General features: G+C 41.1%; 1 protein-coding gene across 3 annotated transcripts in view; it reads left to right on the top strand.

The window, feature by feature from the left end:
- STARD8 (StAR related lipid transfer domain containing 8) overlaps window positions 1–18,719 on the top strand; it is a 74,967-nt gene that overhangs the window by 29,775 nt on the left and 26,473 nt on the right. The window contains exon 1 of one of the 3 annotated variants that reach the window (XM_072429776.1): window positions 10,444–10,591. The exons of the other annotated variants lie outside the window; for them this stretch is intronic. Coding sequence (XP_072285877.1) covers window positions 10,558–10,591 — 34 coding nt within the window. The 5' untranslated portion in view covers window positions 10,444–10,557. Of the gene's footprint in view, window positions 1–10,443; window positions 10,592–18,719 lie in introns of those variants that run through there. 3 annotated transcript variants of the gene reach the window in all.

Raw genomic sequence — 18,719 nt, 5'->3', positions numbered from 1 at the left:
TACCACAGGGGGAGACAAGTCCATATTGGCCATGCGGGAAAGGCCAATATTCATGCCCGTTGTTTTGGCATGTCCAGTAAGTTGTCCCCAAACCTTTACCCATATTGTGCCCATGATAGGTCGGTCCCTTTGACTTGTGGGACTTTCTATCAAGACATTTTTCAGTAAGTAATTTGAGGTTTTATATAACAACACTTATAATCCATGGAGCCCAGTAGGACGTGACGTGTTCAGGTCATAGCGTACAATCCTAAGTGAACATAGAATTGCCGTAAGGCAAGTTCATGAACTGAACCTGAGCGAGGAGAAGCCTTCCAGAGGAAATGATTGTTTTCATTTCTACAATTCCACATTTTTTCATTTGATTGATTTTGAGTTGCCAAACGAAGATGATGGAGCTAAAAGCTTGGAGGACCATACATCGGTCTGATGGAAATGGAGGCTTCAGCCCCACCCATGTACATGGTGTGTTATTAACATGTGCATAGCGTGTACATACTTCATTTTACTCTCTGTTTTTCCTCTTATTTTCATTCTTGGTGTGCAAGATCAAAGGTCATAGATTCCAATGTCAATATAGAATTAAATGAAGCTGAGTTTCTCTTACACTCCCTCAGCCTCTCCCATGTGTGTATCCAATGTATATGGAATATATGGCATGCCTGGTGACTCCCCATGTTAACCCTTATATGACTAGGGGCCATTGAAGCCTAAATGCTCAGACCCAATTTATTAACCTAACATATTTTTCTAAAAAAAAAAGTTTGGGTTTTAAAGGTAATCAGGGCTTTATTGCTTTTATAATGGTTTCTGTTCTACTATAAGTTGAATTAAATTAATATTATGTTTTTATACTGTAATTGTGTATGATGGTCACATTATTAAACTAAAAAAACACTGCCACCTTCAGGTGACAGTGATATCTGCAGGCTGATGGCTTATTTCTTTATTGAAATCTCCAAGCTCTGAATTCATGCCATATTAATAACAATCATTTCATACACGCGCAGCTCATTTTTGGCACTGCAGATATTGGGGATTCACATGGTTCGGCATGTGTGTATGTTCCCGGTGCAGCTCAGAGAGGGATAATCCTTCTTACAAATAAAGATTTTATTAATAAACAATGGAAAAAAAGATCTGATTTTCTTCCCTCGTGTGACAATGCCGGCATTGTTATCCTGGACTGAATCATTATCCAATCAGAACGCTTTGATGATAAAGATCTGCTCTGTGTATTGGTTGGATTCGGTAAAATCGCAGTGATGTTATCTTTGGTTCAGACTCTGTGATTATTAATAATAAATATTCACATTTTATTGGCAGTGAATAATTAATAATGAGCAGTAATATTCTAATCTTCCAGATCTCTCATTTGTCCTGGGGCACTTTTTACGCCCACATCGCCCTATGGTACCGCCCACCAACGCTCAGTGTGTTACACCCCGCTGGAAGCTGCTAACATTCTAATTACTTCAAACTTCTCATTTGAGTGAGATTCATATTCAATTCACATAAAGATTAATTCAATTAAATATAACTGGGTTACAATCAGTGAGATTCATTCAGTGGAAAATAATTGATTTTTGATTCAGTGAGATTAACTTGGTGAAAGTGAATTGAGTTAGATTCAGAGAGATTCATTCAGTGAAAGTGAATTGAGTTAGATTCAGTGAGATTCATTCAGTGAAAGTGAATTGAGTTAGATGCAGAGAGATTCATTCAGTGAAAGTGAATTGATTTAGATTCAGTGAGATTATTTCAGTAAAACTGAATTGAGTTGAATTCAGTAAGATTCAGTAAGAGTGAAAGTGAATTGAGTTAGATTCAGAGAGATTCATTCAGTAAAAGTGAACTGAGTTAGATTCTGTGAGATTCATTCAGTAAAAGTGAATTTAGATTCAGAGAGATTCATTCAGTGAAAGTGAATTGAGTTAGATTCAGATAGATTGAATGCAAATGTTGCAGCAAATGCAGCAAAATCAAATGTTCTTTTAAAGACAAATGAAGATCCATGAAGGGGATGTAGAATGAATGTAAATGGATGATGCACTAGCAGTGAATGTTTGCATCTTGTAGGTGTCAGACACAGTTGTCCCGTATTTCCATCACCCTTGGGGATTTTTGCACCCCTAAAATCTCAAAAACTCTGGGTGCATATAAAACACGCAAATGTGGATTCACTGATATATTGGTAAATAAATCCATTTAATGATCTGAGAGGGATGACCCACTCAGTCTTCTGCTTTCAATATCCAATCACAGGCTGGGGGGCGGGTTCAGGATAACCTGGGCTCATGAAATTTGGGTTGAATGGTGCTGGTGATCAGACTGAGGACATCTAGTGGCAGGATGAAGTACTGCAGGGGGAATCTCCAGGCTGAAGCTAAATATTGCAACAAAAGTTTTTTTTCATTTCACTTTTTTGTGTTATTTAGGTGTGCATTTCCCAAAATTAGGGAAAATGAACCGTCCCAATACCTCTGCTTGATATCTGCTCATAGTGTGTAGTGGGGGTTTTCTATGGTTTGTTTGCTGAGCTTTCCACCTGTTTATATTGGACAGATTTCTCAATTAATTTAAGTCCTATTACGATTTATCAGAATTAAAGAATAAATCTGAACACTGGAGTTTCTCTCCAGGATGTGAAATCTGTACAACAACAACTACAGCACACACTGGCGACAGGAAATGCTGGGATATCGCTGTACGGGGCAGCTGTCTGGTGTCCTCAAAGCCACTGTCAGTTATAAAGTTTGGCAGAAATGCAATTTCTCTGGTTGGAAAGTACGATACCTTTGTTCCTTTTACAAGTACGTTTTTCTCATGTAGTCTCCATGCAAAGAGTTCTGAAGCCTTCTTCCATAGGTCCAAATCACTCAACTCATGCTGATCAAATCCCTTACAGAGTTCTCTTCAATTTCAAACTCTTCATCATTGTTGTCACCTAGTTCATCCCCATAATCATGTTCTATAAGAGAGGGAAGTGTAACCGGCACTGGGATTTCATCTGAATGAGCACTGGGCGTATAGCTGATGGTAGACTAGGATACTCTATGTTACATTTATTTTTCTTGTTATATCCTGAAGTTTTCACTATACAAAAGTAACAGTCACTGAAATGATCTCCTGGCTTTCACCAAACCATAGGAATACTAAATGGCATCTTATCACGTGTTCCCTTTGTACACATCCATAAACCCTCCACACACCGCACACCTTAAGGTGCGTACACACTTCCAATTTTTATCGTTCCAATCGAACGACGAACGATCGATTGGGCAAAAAATCGTTCGTAAAAAAGTAACCAACGACGCCGACGAACGAGGAAACTCGTTGGAAACGAACGACCGGACCGGCGGATCGGATTGGACGACGATCGTTGAACATCGTTCGTGTGTACGGTCGTTCGTTGATCGTCCATGGGCTGAGCATGCGTAATGAACGAACGTTCGCTCAATACATACTGCACTGTATTGAGGGGTCCAGGACTTATCCTGATCACCAAGTATAACTTTGAAATATGACAAATAGGCTTGCTCTACAAATGTGCTGATATTCACCCTATGACTGGGAATGGTGAAACTGCCACAGATATAACACAATGAATCAGGGATGTTTAGACTCTTATAACAGAAACAGCAGAGCCAGACATGATCTGAAGGAAAGGAAATACATGTGTAAGTAGAAAAATAAGTTTTGCTTATTCATTATGTAGAGCAGCGCACAACCTCTGATCACACTGTCTGTGTGTAAATGAATAGCCGATACAAATCCACACTACAGTAATTGCATTAATATAAGTGGTAGAGAAATAAACTGACAGTATAAAAGAAAACTAACTTCACTTTCACCTATTTTAGTGTAAATAAAGCTTAAAAATTGAAGTCAACAAAAAATTTGTTCACAATTCTTCCCGAATGTTATTTATTTTTCTTTCTAGAAATATTTTTTACGCATTATGTAGCGCATCTAAAATGTTTTGCTGCATTTATCCCATACAACACAGCGCTGGGTGTAATGCAGCAACATCTGCCGGTCAGGAATAATTAGGCGTGCTCACCATAACATACGGCCATAGCTGTGGGTGAATGAGATTAGGCTGTGAGTCAATTGACCCGTCATTCCAATTATTGACTCCTCATCGCCTGCAATATATCCATAGGGCCCGGAGATCCGCCCATCACTGGGAGGATCTGAATCTATCAAAAAGTGTATTACATTGTAACAAATTTCAGGCTCAGCCAATCAGAAACAATCTTTCATTTCACTTTTTAAACCTTGTCCAGTGTTGACAAACAAATGGTTCTGACTATGTGACACCGAACAAAGGCTAAATCCAGGTTTACTTTGCAAACTTCCTGACTGTAAGCCAAAACAACATTGAGCATTTTCATTGGCTAGTGATCCTCAGGGGATGGCGGCACCTCTGACTCCAGGGTGCTGAGCATTCTCATTGGCTGGTGGCGTCACAGGTGGTCTTGTCTCCTGATAACTGATAGCCAATGAAAACACTCACTGCCCTTTTTATGGGCAAAGGGCTCAGCTTTATATTAAAAACTGCAATGGGCATTTTAGTTGGTTGGTGGTCAGCCAATGAGAACACTCCCATCCTTTAAGCCTTCTGATTGGCTGGGGTGTTAGAGGCTTGCTTGCTGAGTATTGCTGATGTAGGGACATATACATTTTACACTGTGTATCCTAAGCGCATCTTTTTACAGGGTGACAACCTTCTTTTTGGGTCTCCCAGTCATTTTCTTGTGTTGTCACCCACCCCTAATGGTGACTACAAGTTCACATTACACAGGAATGGTTCACTGTTGTCACCACCTGACCAATCCCATGCAGCTATCCCTAGTGTGCACATAGACAGGAAGTGATTGCAAAGAGGCTACAGGAGACCAGCAGGATACAATTAGTTGGGGTAAACTGAGTCAAGAGGCGACTCTCTGTCCTGGGAAGTGACAATGATGAGATTTGGTTCTGAGTTGCGGTCACATTGAGCGATTTTTGTGCCGTTGGGAAGGTTTTGGCCTGATTTTTTGGGTTAAAACAACAGAGTGACCGAGAGGAATGAAATCTTTTCTCAGCTGTGTAGAAAAATCCAACATGGCCGTGAGTGAGCGCTATACATCCTGTTTGGTAATGTTTCCTTCTCATTCCTCGAATTCTTGGCTCAGCCACTCTATCTCCCTATTATTTCTCGGATGAGGACGAGGATGACGATTGTTCTGCTGGTTCAAATCCTCAGGCTGAAAACTTCCCACCAATCTAAGCTCACTTACAGCCAATTACAAGGCAGAGAGGTGAGATAATTCAAGAGCCTGCAGTGTTCCAGGCCAAGTATATGTCACTGCCGTCAGGGAGCCGCCAATGTTCTAGATAAGAGGTGAGGGATGATTGTTATTAGAAAGCAGAGAGAAGGAATAGAATGAAAAATCTTGGGATTTCTGGGAAACAGAGCGATCACTGCTGGGAGGGAGAGCTGAGCTTCTGCTATGGAGGAGCTGAGCTGCTGACTTTCTGCTGGGGGAACGGGAGGTGCTAAATCACTGCTGGGAGGAGGAGCTGAGCTGCCTAATTACTGCTGGGAGATGGGAAAAGGGTGAGCTGAGCTACAAAGCTATTGGTGGAGGGATGGGGAGTTGCAAAGTCACTTCCGGGAAGAGGAGCTGAGCTGCTAAATAATTGCTGGCAAAGTGAGAGGGATGAGCTGAACTATTTGCTATGGGGCAGCTGAGGTGCTAAGTTACTGTTGGGGGGAAGGGGAGGTGCTGAATCACTGCTGGGAGTAACTGCTGAGCCAGTAAGTCACTGTTGGGAGAGGAAAGAAAGGGTGGGCTGAGCCACTGCTATGGGAGAAAGGGGAGCTGAGTTGCTAAATTAATGCTGGGAGAGGGGTGAGCATAGCCACTGCAATGGGGGAGCTGAGCTGCTAAGTTACTGGTGATGGTAAGGGGCGGTGCTAAATCACTGCTGGGAGGAGGAGCTGAGCTGCTTAATTGCTGCAGTGGGATGGGAAAAGGGTGAGCTGAGCTACAAAGCTATTGGTGGACAGAAGGGGAGGTGCAATGTCATTGCTGGCAGGGGGAACTGAGCTGCTAAATCAGTGCTGGGAAAGGGAGAAAGGGTGAGCTGAGCCAATGCTATGGAGGGGGGGGAGCTGAGCTTCTAATCTTTTGGTGTAGGAGAGGGAAGGTGCAACATCACTGCTGGCAGGGGGAGCTGCCAAATACTTGCTTGCAAAGTGAGAGGGGTGAGCTGAGCCATTGCTATGGGGGAGCTGAGCTGCAAAGATACTAATGGGAGATGGAGAATGGTGAGCTGAGCCAATGCTATGAAACATCTGAACCCCATCATTTGGAGGGGAAGGGCCCCCATATTTTGACCTTGCTATATATGAAAGTCGCCTTCCCTCACCTTGTTATACCTGTGCACAATAAATCGTAGCAATTCATATTTTTGAAAAAATTCCATCCACCTTGCAGATTTCCGATTCTTGGCTGGGTCTGCGGCCGTCCTATTTCCAGAACATTCACAGCATTTTGAGGTTTATAAAGTATGCGGCAAAGGACGTGACCAGGACTGAAAACCATGAACTGTTTATCCTCCCCCCGGGGCCGTCCTGCAGACCAGCAAGTGAAAAGGCCCAGCGATGTGTCATTCCTGGTGAATGTGTCGTATGGGAATAGTAGAAGGTAGTCATGTTTATGATGTGACCACAACAGTGAGATAATGTGAAAAGGAAATACTCGAAATATGAGTGAATGTATGGCGGGGCCGTCTAATAGAATACCTGAACCTGAAATATGATGATTGTGGTCCTATGAGGGTGACAACGCTTCTGCTCTGATATAGCACAGGGAATTAGCGTTGTCACCATAGTACAGGAAGTGAATTACTTGGAAAAAATTGAAGAGGAAGCCAGAAAAGCAATATGGCAACCACATGTAAAGACTCGCATCTGAACTATACAAAAAAAAAACTTTTTATATAATTTAATCTTGTGGACATTTTTACATTTGCAGAATTTATTAAAATAATCCCAGGTGCTCCTGTCAATAAAACATCTATTTTTAAAGCAGTGAATCTGACATTCACTAGTTAAGAAAAGAATGTACAGTCAAGTACACCAAGGGTCCATTTATAAAGCGGTGAATCTGGCATTCACTAGAACATTCTTTCAGGTCCATGTGTTTCGACGACATTGATTCTTCACTTTGGAACTTTTCAATGGCTGTCATATTCACTGCTGTTTAAACCCCTTAGTGCATCTAACTATATATTCTTTTCTCCACCAGTGAATGTCAGATTTACTGCTTTATAAATAGACTCCTTGTTGTACATCACTGTACAATATTGTGAATGTTTCAGTGAATGTCAAATTCATGGATTTATAAATGAGCTGCTTAATACAGGATGAAAACACTCCAAGTTGTGCTCCTCCATTGTCTAATGGTGACTACAATAAGCTATTGTACCAAAGATGGAATAGGCAAGGTCAGCTGTTGTCACTATCAGTAAACCAGCCATTGGTGGAAATGCTGCAAAGAGGCTGCAGGAGATCAACGGCATAGAGACAACGGAGGATAACAAAGATAATAACAAGGATTTTATGTTTAAAAAGTCAATTGTTTTACCAGCACCAATTTTTTATGGGGTCTAGATGGTCTTCATTTTTGCTATTTTGGGGTCTTAAAACAAAATTAAAGTACAATTAAAAAAAATGAAAAAATAAAAACACAACTGGCCGGGTTGTACACACGGGGAATACACAATGACGTGCCATGGATCCTTCCAGCCGCCTGTACATGGGCAGCTCAGTGTACAGGATCTGCACATGGAGAGATGAATTAGGATCCGCATGGGAGGTACCTCGTCCCCAATCAGCCAATGAGAATGGCCGAAGATGAAGATTGGCTAAAGAAACAATGATAGACAGTGCAGCTTTCACAGCCCAGGAGGGGGCAGTTTTTGCAGGGAAGAAAGGAAAACCCTGAAAAGGCAAAGGAGTAGGGGGGTATAATATTAATTTATCATCCTTTATAATCCCCTGAGATTCCTAACACAATCTGTTTTCATTGTTATAATTCATTGATTTCATAATAATAATAAAATAATTCCCCCTCCTATTGTGCGATACTTCCCCCACCTCCTAGATTGTAAGCTCTTCGGGCCAGGGTCCTCTCCTCCTCCTGTATCACTGTCTGTATCTATTGTATTTATTGTACAGCGCTGCGTAATATGTTGGCGCTATATAAATCTTATTTATTAATAATAATAAAAATAATATTAATAAAATCAGCTGAGTATATAAGCACTAACACATCTGTAGCCGACCTTCCAGCCCCCAATGCCATCACCTGGCCCCTCCAGTCCTTCCATTCTTCCAGAATTGGAAACAGCTGGGGGGAGGGATCGGCGGCAGGGATTTTTGGGAATTTAATGAAAGGGTAAAAAAGTTTTGGTGATGAAGCTTTGAACTGGGAGTGGGCTGAAGGTTTGGGCTGAAGGTTTTGGTGGTGTGGGTTTCTGAAGTCATAAATTCCTAATTGGTTTTTCAGAAGATTTTAGTTGTGGGTTCAATGGGGAAGGGGGAGGAGCGGGTACACCTCGGGGTCACCCTGACATTGATACTTTGTAACAATTATTATTCCACAATGGGAAAACAAAATCATTCAAATGTTTGATGAAATGAAACAATGAATCTTCAATAGTTGGAGATCTGCAGAATTCAGGGTGATTCAGTCAGTTTCAAAGACTGGATGAAAAATTAAAATAAAAGCATTTTGCAAAAACATTTTATAATATTACTACAAATGAAATGCTAGTTCTTCCTTTCTTTATTCCTCCATTGCAGCTCAGTGCTTCTGATCCCTTGCGGCTCCATTGCAGCCACTGCATGTGTAATGATATTCCAGCAATGTCCTGAAGGAACTGCTGTGCTTCCTGATCAGCAGCCGGGTGACAACACAGGAACACAAATGGGATTTATTGACAGAGCGTTGTCACCTTATAGCTGGGATCTTTAAGGCAGAATTTCCAAAATCACTATAAACTTTCAGAGCCCTTGCTGTATTTGTACTTATATGCTGAGCTTATTTTATTATTATTATTTTTATTAAACCATATTTATATAGCACCAACGTATTACGCTGCGCTGTACACTAAATAGGGGTTGCTGGTAACAGACAACAATGACACCGGAAAAAGAGGAGAGTACCCTGCCCAGAAGAGCTTACAATCTAAATGGTCGGGAATGTGGAATAGGAAGTAGGACCTTTTAGTAGTTGGATTACACTTTATAGTTTCAATTAAAAATCATGATAATTTCTATTAATATTTGGGCAGAATCTCCATTGGAAATCAAGCTCATTTTTTTTTCTACCATTGATGATTAATATTATTATTATTTTTACAGAGTATTAATTGAAGCTCTTTGGGGCACGGTCCTCCCCTCCTCTTGTTTCTGTATTCGTCTGTCATTTGCAACTCCTATTTAATGTACAGCGCTGTGTAATATGTTGGCGCTATATAAATTCTGTTTATTATTAAAAATAGCGCCAACATAATATGCAGCGCTGTAGATTAATTAGGGGTTGCAAATGACAGACAAATACAGACACAGGAGGAGGAGAGGACCCTGCCCCGAAGAGCTTACAAATAATATTGTGTAATAATAATAATAATAATAATCAATGGCCAAAAAAAAAAAAACTGCTTGAATTTCAGTGGAGATGTCGCCCAAATATTAATAGAAATTATCATTAATTTGTAACTGATTGAAACTATAAAGTGTAATCCAACTACTAAAAGAGAAGGAATTAACCATTGTATCGGAATCTAAACCACAATCAATGTTCCGTTATGTTGCCTTGAACACCCATCGCTGACATTTTTCTATTAGATATAATGTGTATATTGTACTTTGTACACCGCCATAGCCTACGATGGCGCTATAATCATAATTAATATTAACCATCAATTGGATTATATTATAGATCATTTATGGAAAGGTTTAGGAAACACTTGGTGGTGATTTATTAAATGCTGCTTCTTGATGACGCCTCAAAAACGCTCCTTTGCGCTTAAAAAAAAGCATAAAATAAATTCTGTGCATTTTAGTTAAAATTTAGAAAAAAAAAAAAAACATTTGCATAATGTTTGCCCAGCCTTGGGTTTACTTTCGTATCCAATCTTTGTCCGGCCAAGTGCCATTGGCCACGTCCAAGGAAGCAGACAGCTTGCAGCTGCAGCGCCCTTTGCATTGTTGCGTGGTTTTCTAGTTTATTGGCGGTGAACAGGTTAACAAAACACTCTCCCTTTTTTTTTTCCTCCCACCCGATGGGCCGTCCCAGGGTTGTGCATGGAACATTTGTTCTTGGAGGAAGGGAGTTTAGTGAGGTCAGCAGGGCCAGATGCTGCTATTAGCAGGCAATGTGTAGGAGAGTCACAAACTTTCCCTCTATGTTCAGTTTCTGCCCTCCTTAGGAGGTTTTTTGGATTTTTTTTTTTTTTTTGCCCTTAGCAGCAGCAGGGGTATATTCATGCGACCCAATGAATAGGATCAGGACTAAGAGGGGCAAGAATGGTAAGAATCCTCCCAGTGATACTCTTTGAGGTCTCATTGATTGCTAACATGCGCTAAATGTCATTGTAACTAACTTCCTTTTTGTGTTTTTTTTTTAATTTGTTTCTTTATTGGAGATTATTGTTTGCTCCTAATTACCAAATCATTTTTTCTTGTGTGGTTTTCAATGCTCTATTCACAAAGCTCTTTTTTCCCTCAAAAAGTTTTTATTTAGTTGTATTTATGTTTTTAAGATGGGTTTAATGAGATATAAGAGACCGTTATCCATCTGTTAAAATTTAGGAATTTAGTTTTTTTTGCGTTTGGGGAAATGTTTTTATATTTTGGGGAAATACAGCCCCCTTTAAACCTATGAGGTGTGATTGCGGCACTATAAGTGTACACTTATAGTTGGTGCAAATGGAACCAAGTTGCAATACGTATACCATGCATTGTTGTGTGCCGTGTTATCCAAATGCTACAGGTCTGGTTTTCTTCTCAAAATGAGGGACTGCAATGGTATAAAAGGCTATAACTGCAGCTGAGGAATCATTGACATAAGCACACCCCCAGAACTTCATCTCCCGAGAGCCCTTTGCCTACTCACGGTATTGAGGAGGCGCTTGGGAGTCAGGACAGCAGCTTTACTTTGGGTTGCTGGGAAAGACATCAAAATGTGAATGTGGAGAGGGGTTCAGGAAAAGGCAAGGGTTTTGTAGTCCATTATTCAGGGCTGACAACAGAGGTTGGGAATTTTAATACAGCGGAGCCAAGGTAGTCAGCTCAATCAGGAAATGAGGTTTTCATTGCATTTCTGGCCAATGTTAAAAGGCTAAACATGGTGAATTGTCCATGAATTGCAGGGATGGACTGAATTTGCTATTCACTGCCCAGAACTACAATATGCTATTGTAATAAAAAATGTAGCACTCACAGTTGTATGCTATAAACTGCTTTGGGATGGTTGGCATAATAAATTTAAGCATGTGGATTGGACTGCTGAGGTCAGCCCTGCTATAGGAACATGTACCTCTCCGGTACCTTTTGCTTGCATAGTTACAAAATTAGACATTTTTTTTAGATGCTGCGTAATTTTTGACGGATGAAAGCTTAAATAATGCACCTGTGCACTTCGAGGCGGCTTAAGGGACGATTCCATGTGGTCAGACTTCTTGTGAGATGCTTGCGTTGGTTTGGGGGTGGCTTATCGAACACTAGACAATGCTTGTATGCACTTAAATGTTCAAATGGGTTTAGAGGTGACTTATAGGGAGCGTCCATGTGCTTGGATTCAGGAAAAGTGCTCAATGGAGGCTCAGAAATGCTTGTCTGCGCTTATAAACGTTTGAGTCGACCAAGAAACTCCTCTGTGTGCTTAGGAAATGCTTGTATAGGCTTGAAGAAGACCTAGTAAAGGCTTCCAGGCATTTGGAGGTGGCTTAAAGTTGGTCCACATGGGCAGATTTTCTGAGAAAATTATGAAAATGTAGCAGACCAACTGTAAGAGGCGGATCAGTTGTGGATAGACGCAATATCTAGGTAAATATTGATCTGAGATGCATCCAAATCGGCTAAACACTTCCCCAAAAATCTCTTATGAATTCTATGTTTTTAGACTTCTGATTATTGGATTACCAATGGGAGTTGGATCAGCCAAAGCACAATATCCATGGATCCATCCTTGTGCATTGGGCCTTAGGAAGTGTTACTGATCACCGGCCCTGAGCCTGGATCGGATCGCACACACCAGACCTTTCCATCTGGATGCTGAACATTTTTATTTGTTTTTTGCTTGGTGACAGCTGGAACTTTTTATGTACTTCAGATTGTCACAGCAGATGGATTCTCCTCCTGACAAAAGGAAATGGCAGGTTTTGTGAAATGGTTGCATTTTGCTACAAAATATCCAACATTAACTTTGTGCTCTGCGAAAAAAAAAAAAGTGTTAAAAAATCCAGCAACTTTTTGTTTTTTCATGGGTGGAGAATGGAGAGTTCATATTGCAGACAGAGACGTTAGTGTACAGATTTATTTCTGGAGTGAAGAAATGCTTATGGTTTCCATAAATCCGGCTTTTTTTCCTGAGTTATGTTATAGCAGGAAATACTTGTGCAGGAGTGGAATAGTTGCCAGTGCTTAACATTTTCCCTTTAGGGAGCTGCCCCCTGCCACAAAACCTAGAGTTTGCACACAAAAATAACCACTGAAATAGTTTTGTATGTTTCATAAGATTAGATTTGTCAGAAGTTTAGTAAAGTTTGGAAACCGGTCTGAGCGTTTTTTGCTGGAGACATTTTGGAGAATTTGGACAGGATGTATGGTATAGATTTGCAGTGTGGGAGGCGGCAGGATATGGCTGCTGAGTAATTCATTTGATCTCCGCATTCAGTTGTCCAGCTGACATAAACATTGAGCTGACCATTACACACAGTGGGTTGGATTTTCTAGGGGCTCCTTCTGGCTAGGAGTGTTTTTGGTGCACATTTTTAAGTGTATGAGTCTTGCAATACCAAGTGTAGTCAATTTCCCATGGAAAAGTCTAATGTTCCAATGAGGTATTTAGGAAATGTGCTGTAAATACGCTTCCTAATACATTTATTTTCCTTGGTTTGTTTCACCAGGGATTTCCAAAAGCAAATGAGCATTAAAATGCTTCCAAATGAATGAAAAATGCAAAAAAATCACAACACATGAAAACACTGAAAAGACTGGACAAAAAAGAAAACACATAGTGGAACCATCTTAATGGAATCTGTTCACCTAGAAAAGTAAATGTTCACCATACAAAATGTGCACTGGTAAAAGTCAAAACTTTTAAAATTAAAAAATATTTCATTTTGATGCCTTTTTATGTTCATTTGCCTTTGGAAATCCCAGGTAAAACCAAAAAAAGAAAAGTTTATGCATTGTTAGGTGTTTTGGGGATTTATTAGCATGCAACAATGCAATTAAACAATGCATTCATGAGCATGTTATGCAGGCTTTTCTTTGGGAAATCAACTGTTCTTACAGATTACAAGTCTTGCACGTTTCCAAATGTGCAGTAAAAGGAATATTTTTTTTTTTTTTTTTGTGATTCACAATTTGGGTGTTAAAATTGACTGCATCCTTCAGCTTTGTAGCACTGAAGGTACTTAGTATTTTGGTTGATAGTCCAGGAAATAATGTTCTTTTTATAGCGAAACTAAATTCAACATATTGCAAACATGGACATGCTTCCAGAAGAAACTTCATGCGTTCTGTATGGGAGCACTGGGATGATTAGATGACATTCTGTGTTGTAATTGAAGCAACCATGGAGACTGCACAGTTGCTTTCAATGGAAAGCTTTGCTAATGCATTTTAAAGGCTTGTGTGCATCAGTCATGGAAGTATGAAGTCACTGGAGACAAAGCTTTATAGAGGGGGTGCTTTCCTTTCCGGCTGCATCATCATGCCATCCAGTATAAATCCTTCTGTGAAGTTTGCAGAAAAAGTGTGATTTGGGGTAAATGTTGCTTCCATTGGTGCCTTCTGCTGACCTCAACAATACTACAATGTCCATTGAAAAATGGGGGTCAATGGAAGAACCAGTCAGAGCTGCAGGGGACCCCAAAAATCAACAGTCTAAGAAGCTTTTCCAAAATTTCTTTTCTCGGTGCCACATTCTGGTGGCATAGGCAGAGGGGAAGGTAAATCGCCCTATGTTCATTTTCTGGGTATGGAATGTAGACTCCAGCAATGAGAAGGAAGAAAGGATGAAAATGGTGAAATGGTTTATATAATAAAATGTTTAAGCTAAATGCCATCCACAGCTTGTCTCTACATTACATGTTCTTTTTCATAGATGAGTGTCCCTGTGCACCATTTCTATGGATCCAGAAAGCAGTTTTAAAGAAATGAACAAGATAATTTTCTGAGCTGGGGTCTCCAATCTTCTTGACCCCACTTTTCGGCCTCCTCAAATAGGAATGTTCCTTGGGCAGTGGAGTACAGGGCTGAGCCTGTGTAGGGGTTAATTACATGCCCTCGATGACATACTCCATTGCAGAGGCGGCTGGCATGTTTGGAAGGAGTAGAAAGGACCCTGTTATGTTTTGCAATGTGTGGGATCACATCCCACCCCAGGCATCGTCTGTGCCCCCCGGGGGTAAGCAGGGAGTGTCTAATGTCAGCCTGGGAAATAAGGAGGCAATTGTCAGACAATCACACCCCACCATCATAGGCTCCTTCTAAGAGGGAACACTTTAACCCTTGCAGAATTATTATGAATGCTTCATTAACAAGTTGCTGCCGAGGGGCTGATTGGTGCCAGTGTGGGCCCTCCATAGACCTCACCCAGAGCCGAGTCTGGGTGTATGACGAAAAAACGTGAATGTAAATAGGACGGCTACTAGAGACCCAATGACCAGGATGAATGAGAACCTTGTAGACTTATTGACAAAAACAGTGTAAGGACCTGAAAGTTAAGAAAAGTATCATTTGTATTTATTTATTTTTTTTTTCGGGTCAGTGGTAAAAAGTTTTCCTGGGGGTTTTTGCTTTTTTTTTTGTTTGCAATGAAAGACTGTATTTGATAACAAAATGCTTTGCTATTCAATTTCAGGCCTTATTTAAGCAACTTCTATTGGTGAGGTCAGGTACTGATGGTGGGGATTTGCCCCCTATTGGTGAGGTCAGGTACTGACGGTGGGGATTTGCCCCCTATTGGTGAGCTCAGGTACTGATGGTGGTCATTTGCCCCCTATTAGTGAGCTCATGGTACTGATGGTGGTCATTTGCCCCCTATTGGTGAGGTCAGGTACTGATGGTAGGGATTTGACCATATTGGTGAAGTCAGGTACTGATGGTGGGCATTTTCCCCTATTAGTGAGGTCAGGTAGTGATGGTGGGGATTTGCCCCCATTGGTGAGGTCAGGTACTGATGTTGGATAAGAAGATCTGGCTCACCATTCCAATTCATCCCAAAGGTGTTCAGTAGGGTGAGGTCAGGGCTCTGTGCAGGACACTCGAGTTCCTCCACACCAAACTGGTGACCCCATGTCTTTATGGAGCTGGCTGTGTGCACTGAAGTCTGTAATTTGGAGGATTGTCCAAATGTTATATGCATGTCAGCCAGCTCCCTTTCATGTGCTGAATGCAGCTCCCAGAAACCTAGTGATCCTGCCATTGAACTTCACTGTTCAGACACTATTCTTGTATAGGATGAAATAGCTTTGTACTGTTTAATTGTGCTCCTACATTGTCACACTGCCATCCAATGGAGGCTGCAAGTGTCCATCTTGACATGCATTACATATGGTTCAATTTTGTCATCCTCATTGGGAAACCTACCTTTACAAATGCCATGCAGACATTACTGGAGAACATGTAAGCAGGTAAAGGCTTCAAAGAGACTGCTGAAAGAAGAATTTAAAATGGTGAAACCAAGAATTAAAAAAAAAAAAAAACACGGGAGCTGTCTTATGCACAGAGCAAACTATGTACTTTAAGAGAAGACAATAGACTAACTGGGAGGACACTTCCTTTTCCTTCTATTTGGATACTCCCTCCTGGGGTCCCGTGCCATTCATTAGGTTTTGAAGCTAGAAGAACATCATGTCATTGAGCAGAGAACAGTTTGTGCATAATGACAGACCTTGTGTAGGTGGTCTAGATCTAACTCATACTAATGACCCGTATACCATGAAGGCCATGCTCCAATCTGTCATATTGGCTGTGCTCTTCACGCGCTTATCGGCCTTGACCACCAATTGGTATGTAGTGTGCTGTCTAGAAAGGAATGTACAGTGCCCAGCAGACTGGCTGCATTCCTACTTATAATAATAGCCTGACATGTGAACTGCTCAGCCCTAAAAAGTACCTTTGCATCATCGCTCTTACATATAAGATTTCTCTATTTATATAAGTCAACTATTTTCAGCTCTGTTTTGGCTTTAACTAGTAACCAAGCTTGTTTACAAAGGTTTGTTACATGCCAAAAAGGCAACATAAACAATCTGGATGAGTAGAAATAGAGCTATAAAGGCTGAGGTGTCAATATGGACATACAATGGCCACACCGTTGACAGTTAAACCTATTTGACTTGGTTGGACAACCCATTCCAAAACCATGGCCATTATTGTGGGCATGCCCCCATAACTTTCTCCACTCTTTAGGAAGGCTTCCCACATGATTTTGGAGTCTCTGTTGGAGTTTGTGCCCATTTGTCAGGTCAGGAACTGATGGTGGGTGAGAAGATCTGGATCACCGTTCCAAATAATCACAAAGGTGTTCAGTAGGGTGAGGTCAGGGCTCTGTGCAGGACACTCGAGTTCCTCCACACCAAACTGGTGACCCCATGTCTTTATGGAGGGGCTTTGTACCCCAGGGCACAGTCATGGGGGAACAGAAAAGGGTCTTCACCAAACTGTGACCACAAGGCTGGAAGAGCCCAATTGTCTTCAAGGTCCCATGTTTGACCCTTCACTGGAAACAACTGGACCCAACCATAGAGTGGATCCACAGACGTTTGGTCATTGGGCCCAGAATTGTTATTAATGGCTTTGTATGATGTGGCATTAACATGATCCTTAACTGTGGACAACCTGGTCTCCATCATTTGGGGAGGTTTCCTCCATACATCTAGCCAAATAGATAAGTGTGATGGTCAGGTGAAAAGACCTGGATCACCATTCCAATTAATCCCAAAGCTGTTCAGTAGGGTTGGGGTCAGGGCTCTGTGCAGGACACTCGAGTTCCTCCACACCAAACTGGTGACCCCATGTCTTTATGGAGGGGGCTTTGTACCCCGGGGTACAGTCATGGGGTAACAGAAAAGGGTCTTCACCAAACTGTGACCACAAGGCGGGAAGAGCACAATTGTCTACAATGTCTTTGTATGATGGAGAATTACCAGGACCCTTCACTGGGGACACCTGAACTCCATCATTTGGAGGCAAACATCTATATTTTGGGTGTTTTATACATCCCCAGGCCGTCTTAAACCCTATTGTAATTTCTAACCAGATGACATTCACTTCAATGAAGCTCTGTGTTTCATAAACCTTTGTGCATGAATGCGTTGCCTTTATTGTTGCTCATTATCAATAAATAAATGTCAACGCAACACATAGCACATGAATTATTGTGCACAAAGGTGAACGTGTGTTTATAGACACAGTTTTATCTGTGCAAGAATGTATAAAGTGAAAATTTTTTGGGGCACTGAATGTCTTTAACTGGTTTGAGGATGTTTGCCAAAGAGAATAACCGCATGGGGTGTGAGCTACCTTGCAGAACATTTTGTAAGATCTCCAGGTGTTCAGAACTGCGGTCACCCTGTCTTCTGTGCGCTCTGTTCCGTGGCATGATTGTTGATTACCATTCAAGCAGTGACCTCGGTGCAGCTATTGTATTTAAATGCTGGGTTACGGTGATTTAAAGAACCGGATCCAACTACTTAAATCTGATGTAATGATATCACTGGGTCTGTGAACACTGAGCTCCTTTCTAACAGCTCTTACTAGAACAAGTGTCCAAATTGGAAGATTCTGTTTTATTTCCTTTTTCAGATCTATAAAAACCAAACACTTCTCTACAGCTTAATGCCTGAAGGGCTGGAAATGATCTCTCTGTGTAGTTAATGATGTCCTTAGGCCTCCTTCTGTCATTGCAAGGAGAGTCCAACCAGCTGTGCACAGGTTAAACCTTCACTTTATGCTGGAATGAAGGAAACTTCCTTATTTTAAGTGATTTTTAACATAACTGAATCAGATACTGAAATCTAAACTGACATTTACATTGAAAAAATGTGTACCTATCATATAAACATGTTTTTTTCTGGATTTTATGAAAATTTGACCTTAAAGTTTCAGTGGAAAAGGTCTCCCCATTAGGTGTTTTGGCCAATTGCACAACAGTGAGCACCATACATACTAAAGGATTTATAAATTTTGAAATTGCACCTTTAAATCAATCATGAATGCTGCAGCCAGACTCATCCATCCTTCCCTCCGCTCCTCTTCCGCTGCATCTCTTTGTAGTTCTCTTCATTGGCTTCCATTTCACCTTAGAATCAAATTCAAGCTCCTGTGCATTGCCTTCAAATCCCTCCACAGTTATTGCCCCACTTACATTTCTCACCTGATAGATAATTCCCCCAGCCGCTCTCCCTGCTCCTCGAGTGAC

This window comes from Pyxicephalus adspersus, chromosome Z, assembly GCF_032062135.1.
Source record: "Pyxicephalus adspersus chromosome Z, UCB_Pads_2.0, whole genome shotgun sequence".
Lineage (NCBI taxonomy): Eukaryota > Metazoa > Chordata > Amphibia > Anura > Pyxicephalidae > Pyxicephalus > Pyxicephalus adspersus.
Note: the sequence above shows the minus strand (reverse complement) of the source record. Positions and strands in the feature narration are given on the sequence as shown.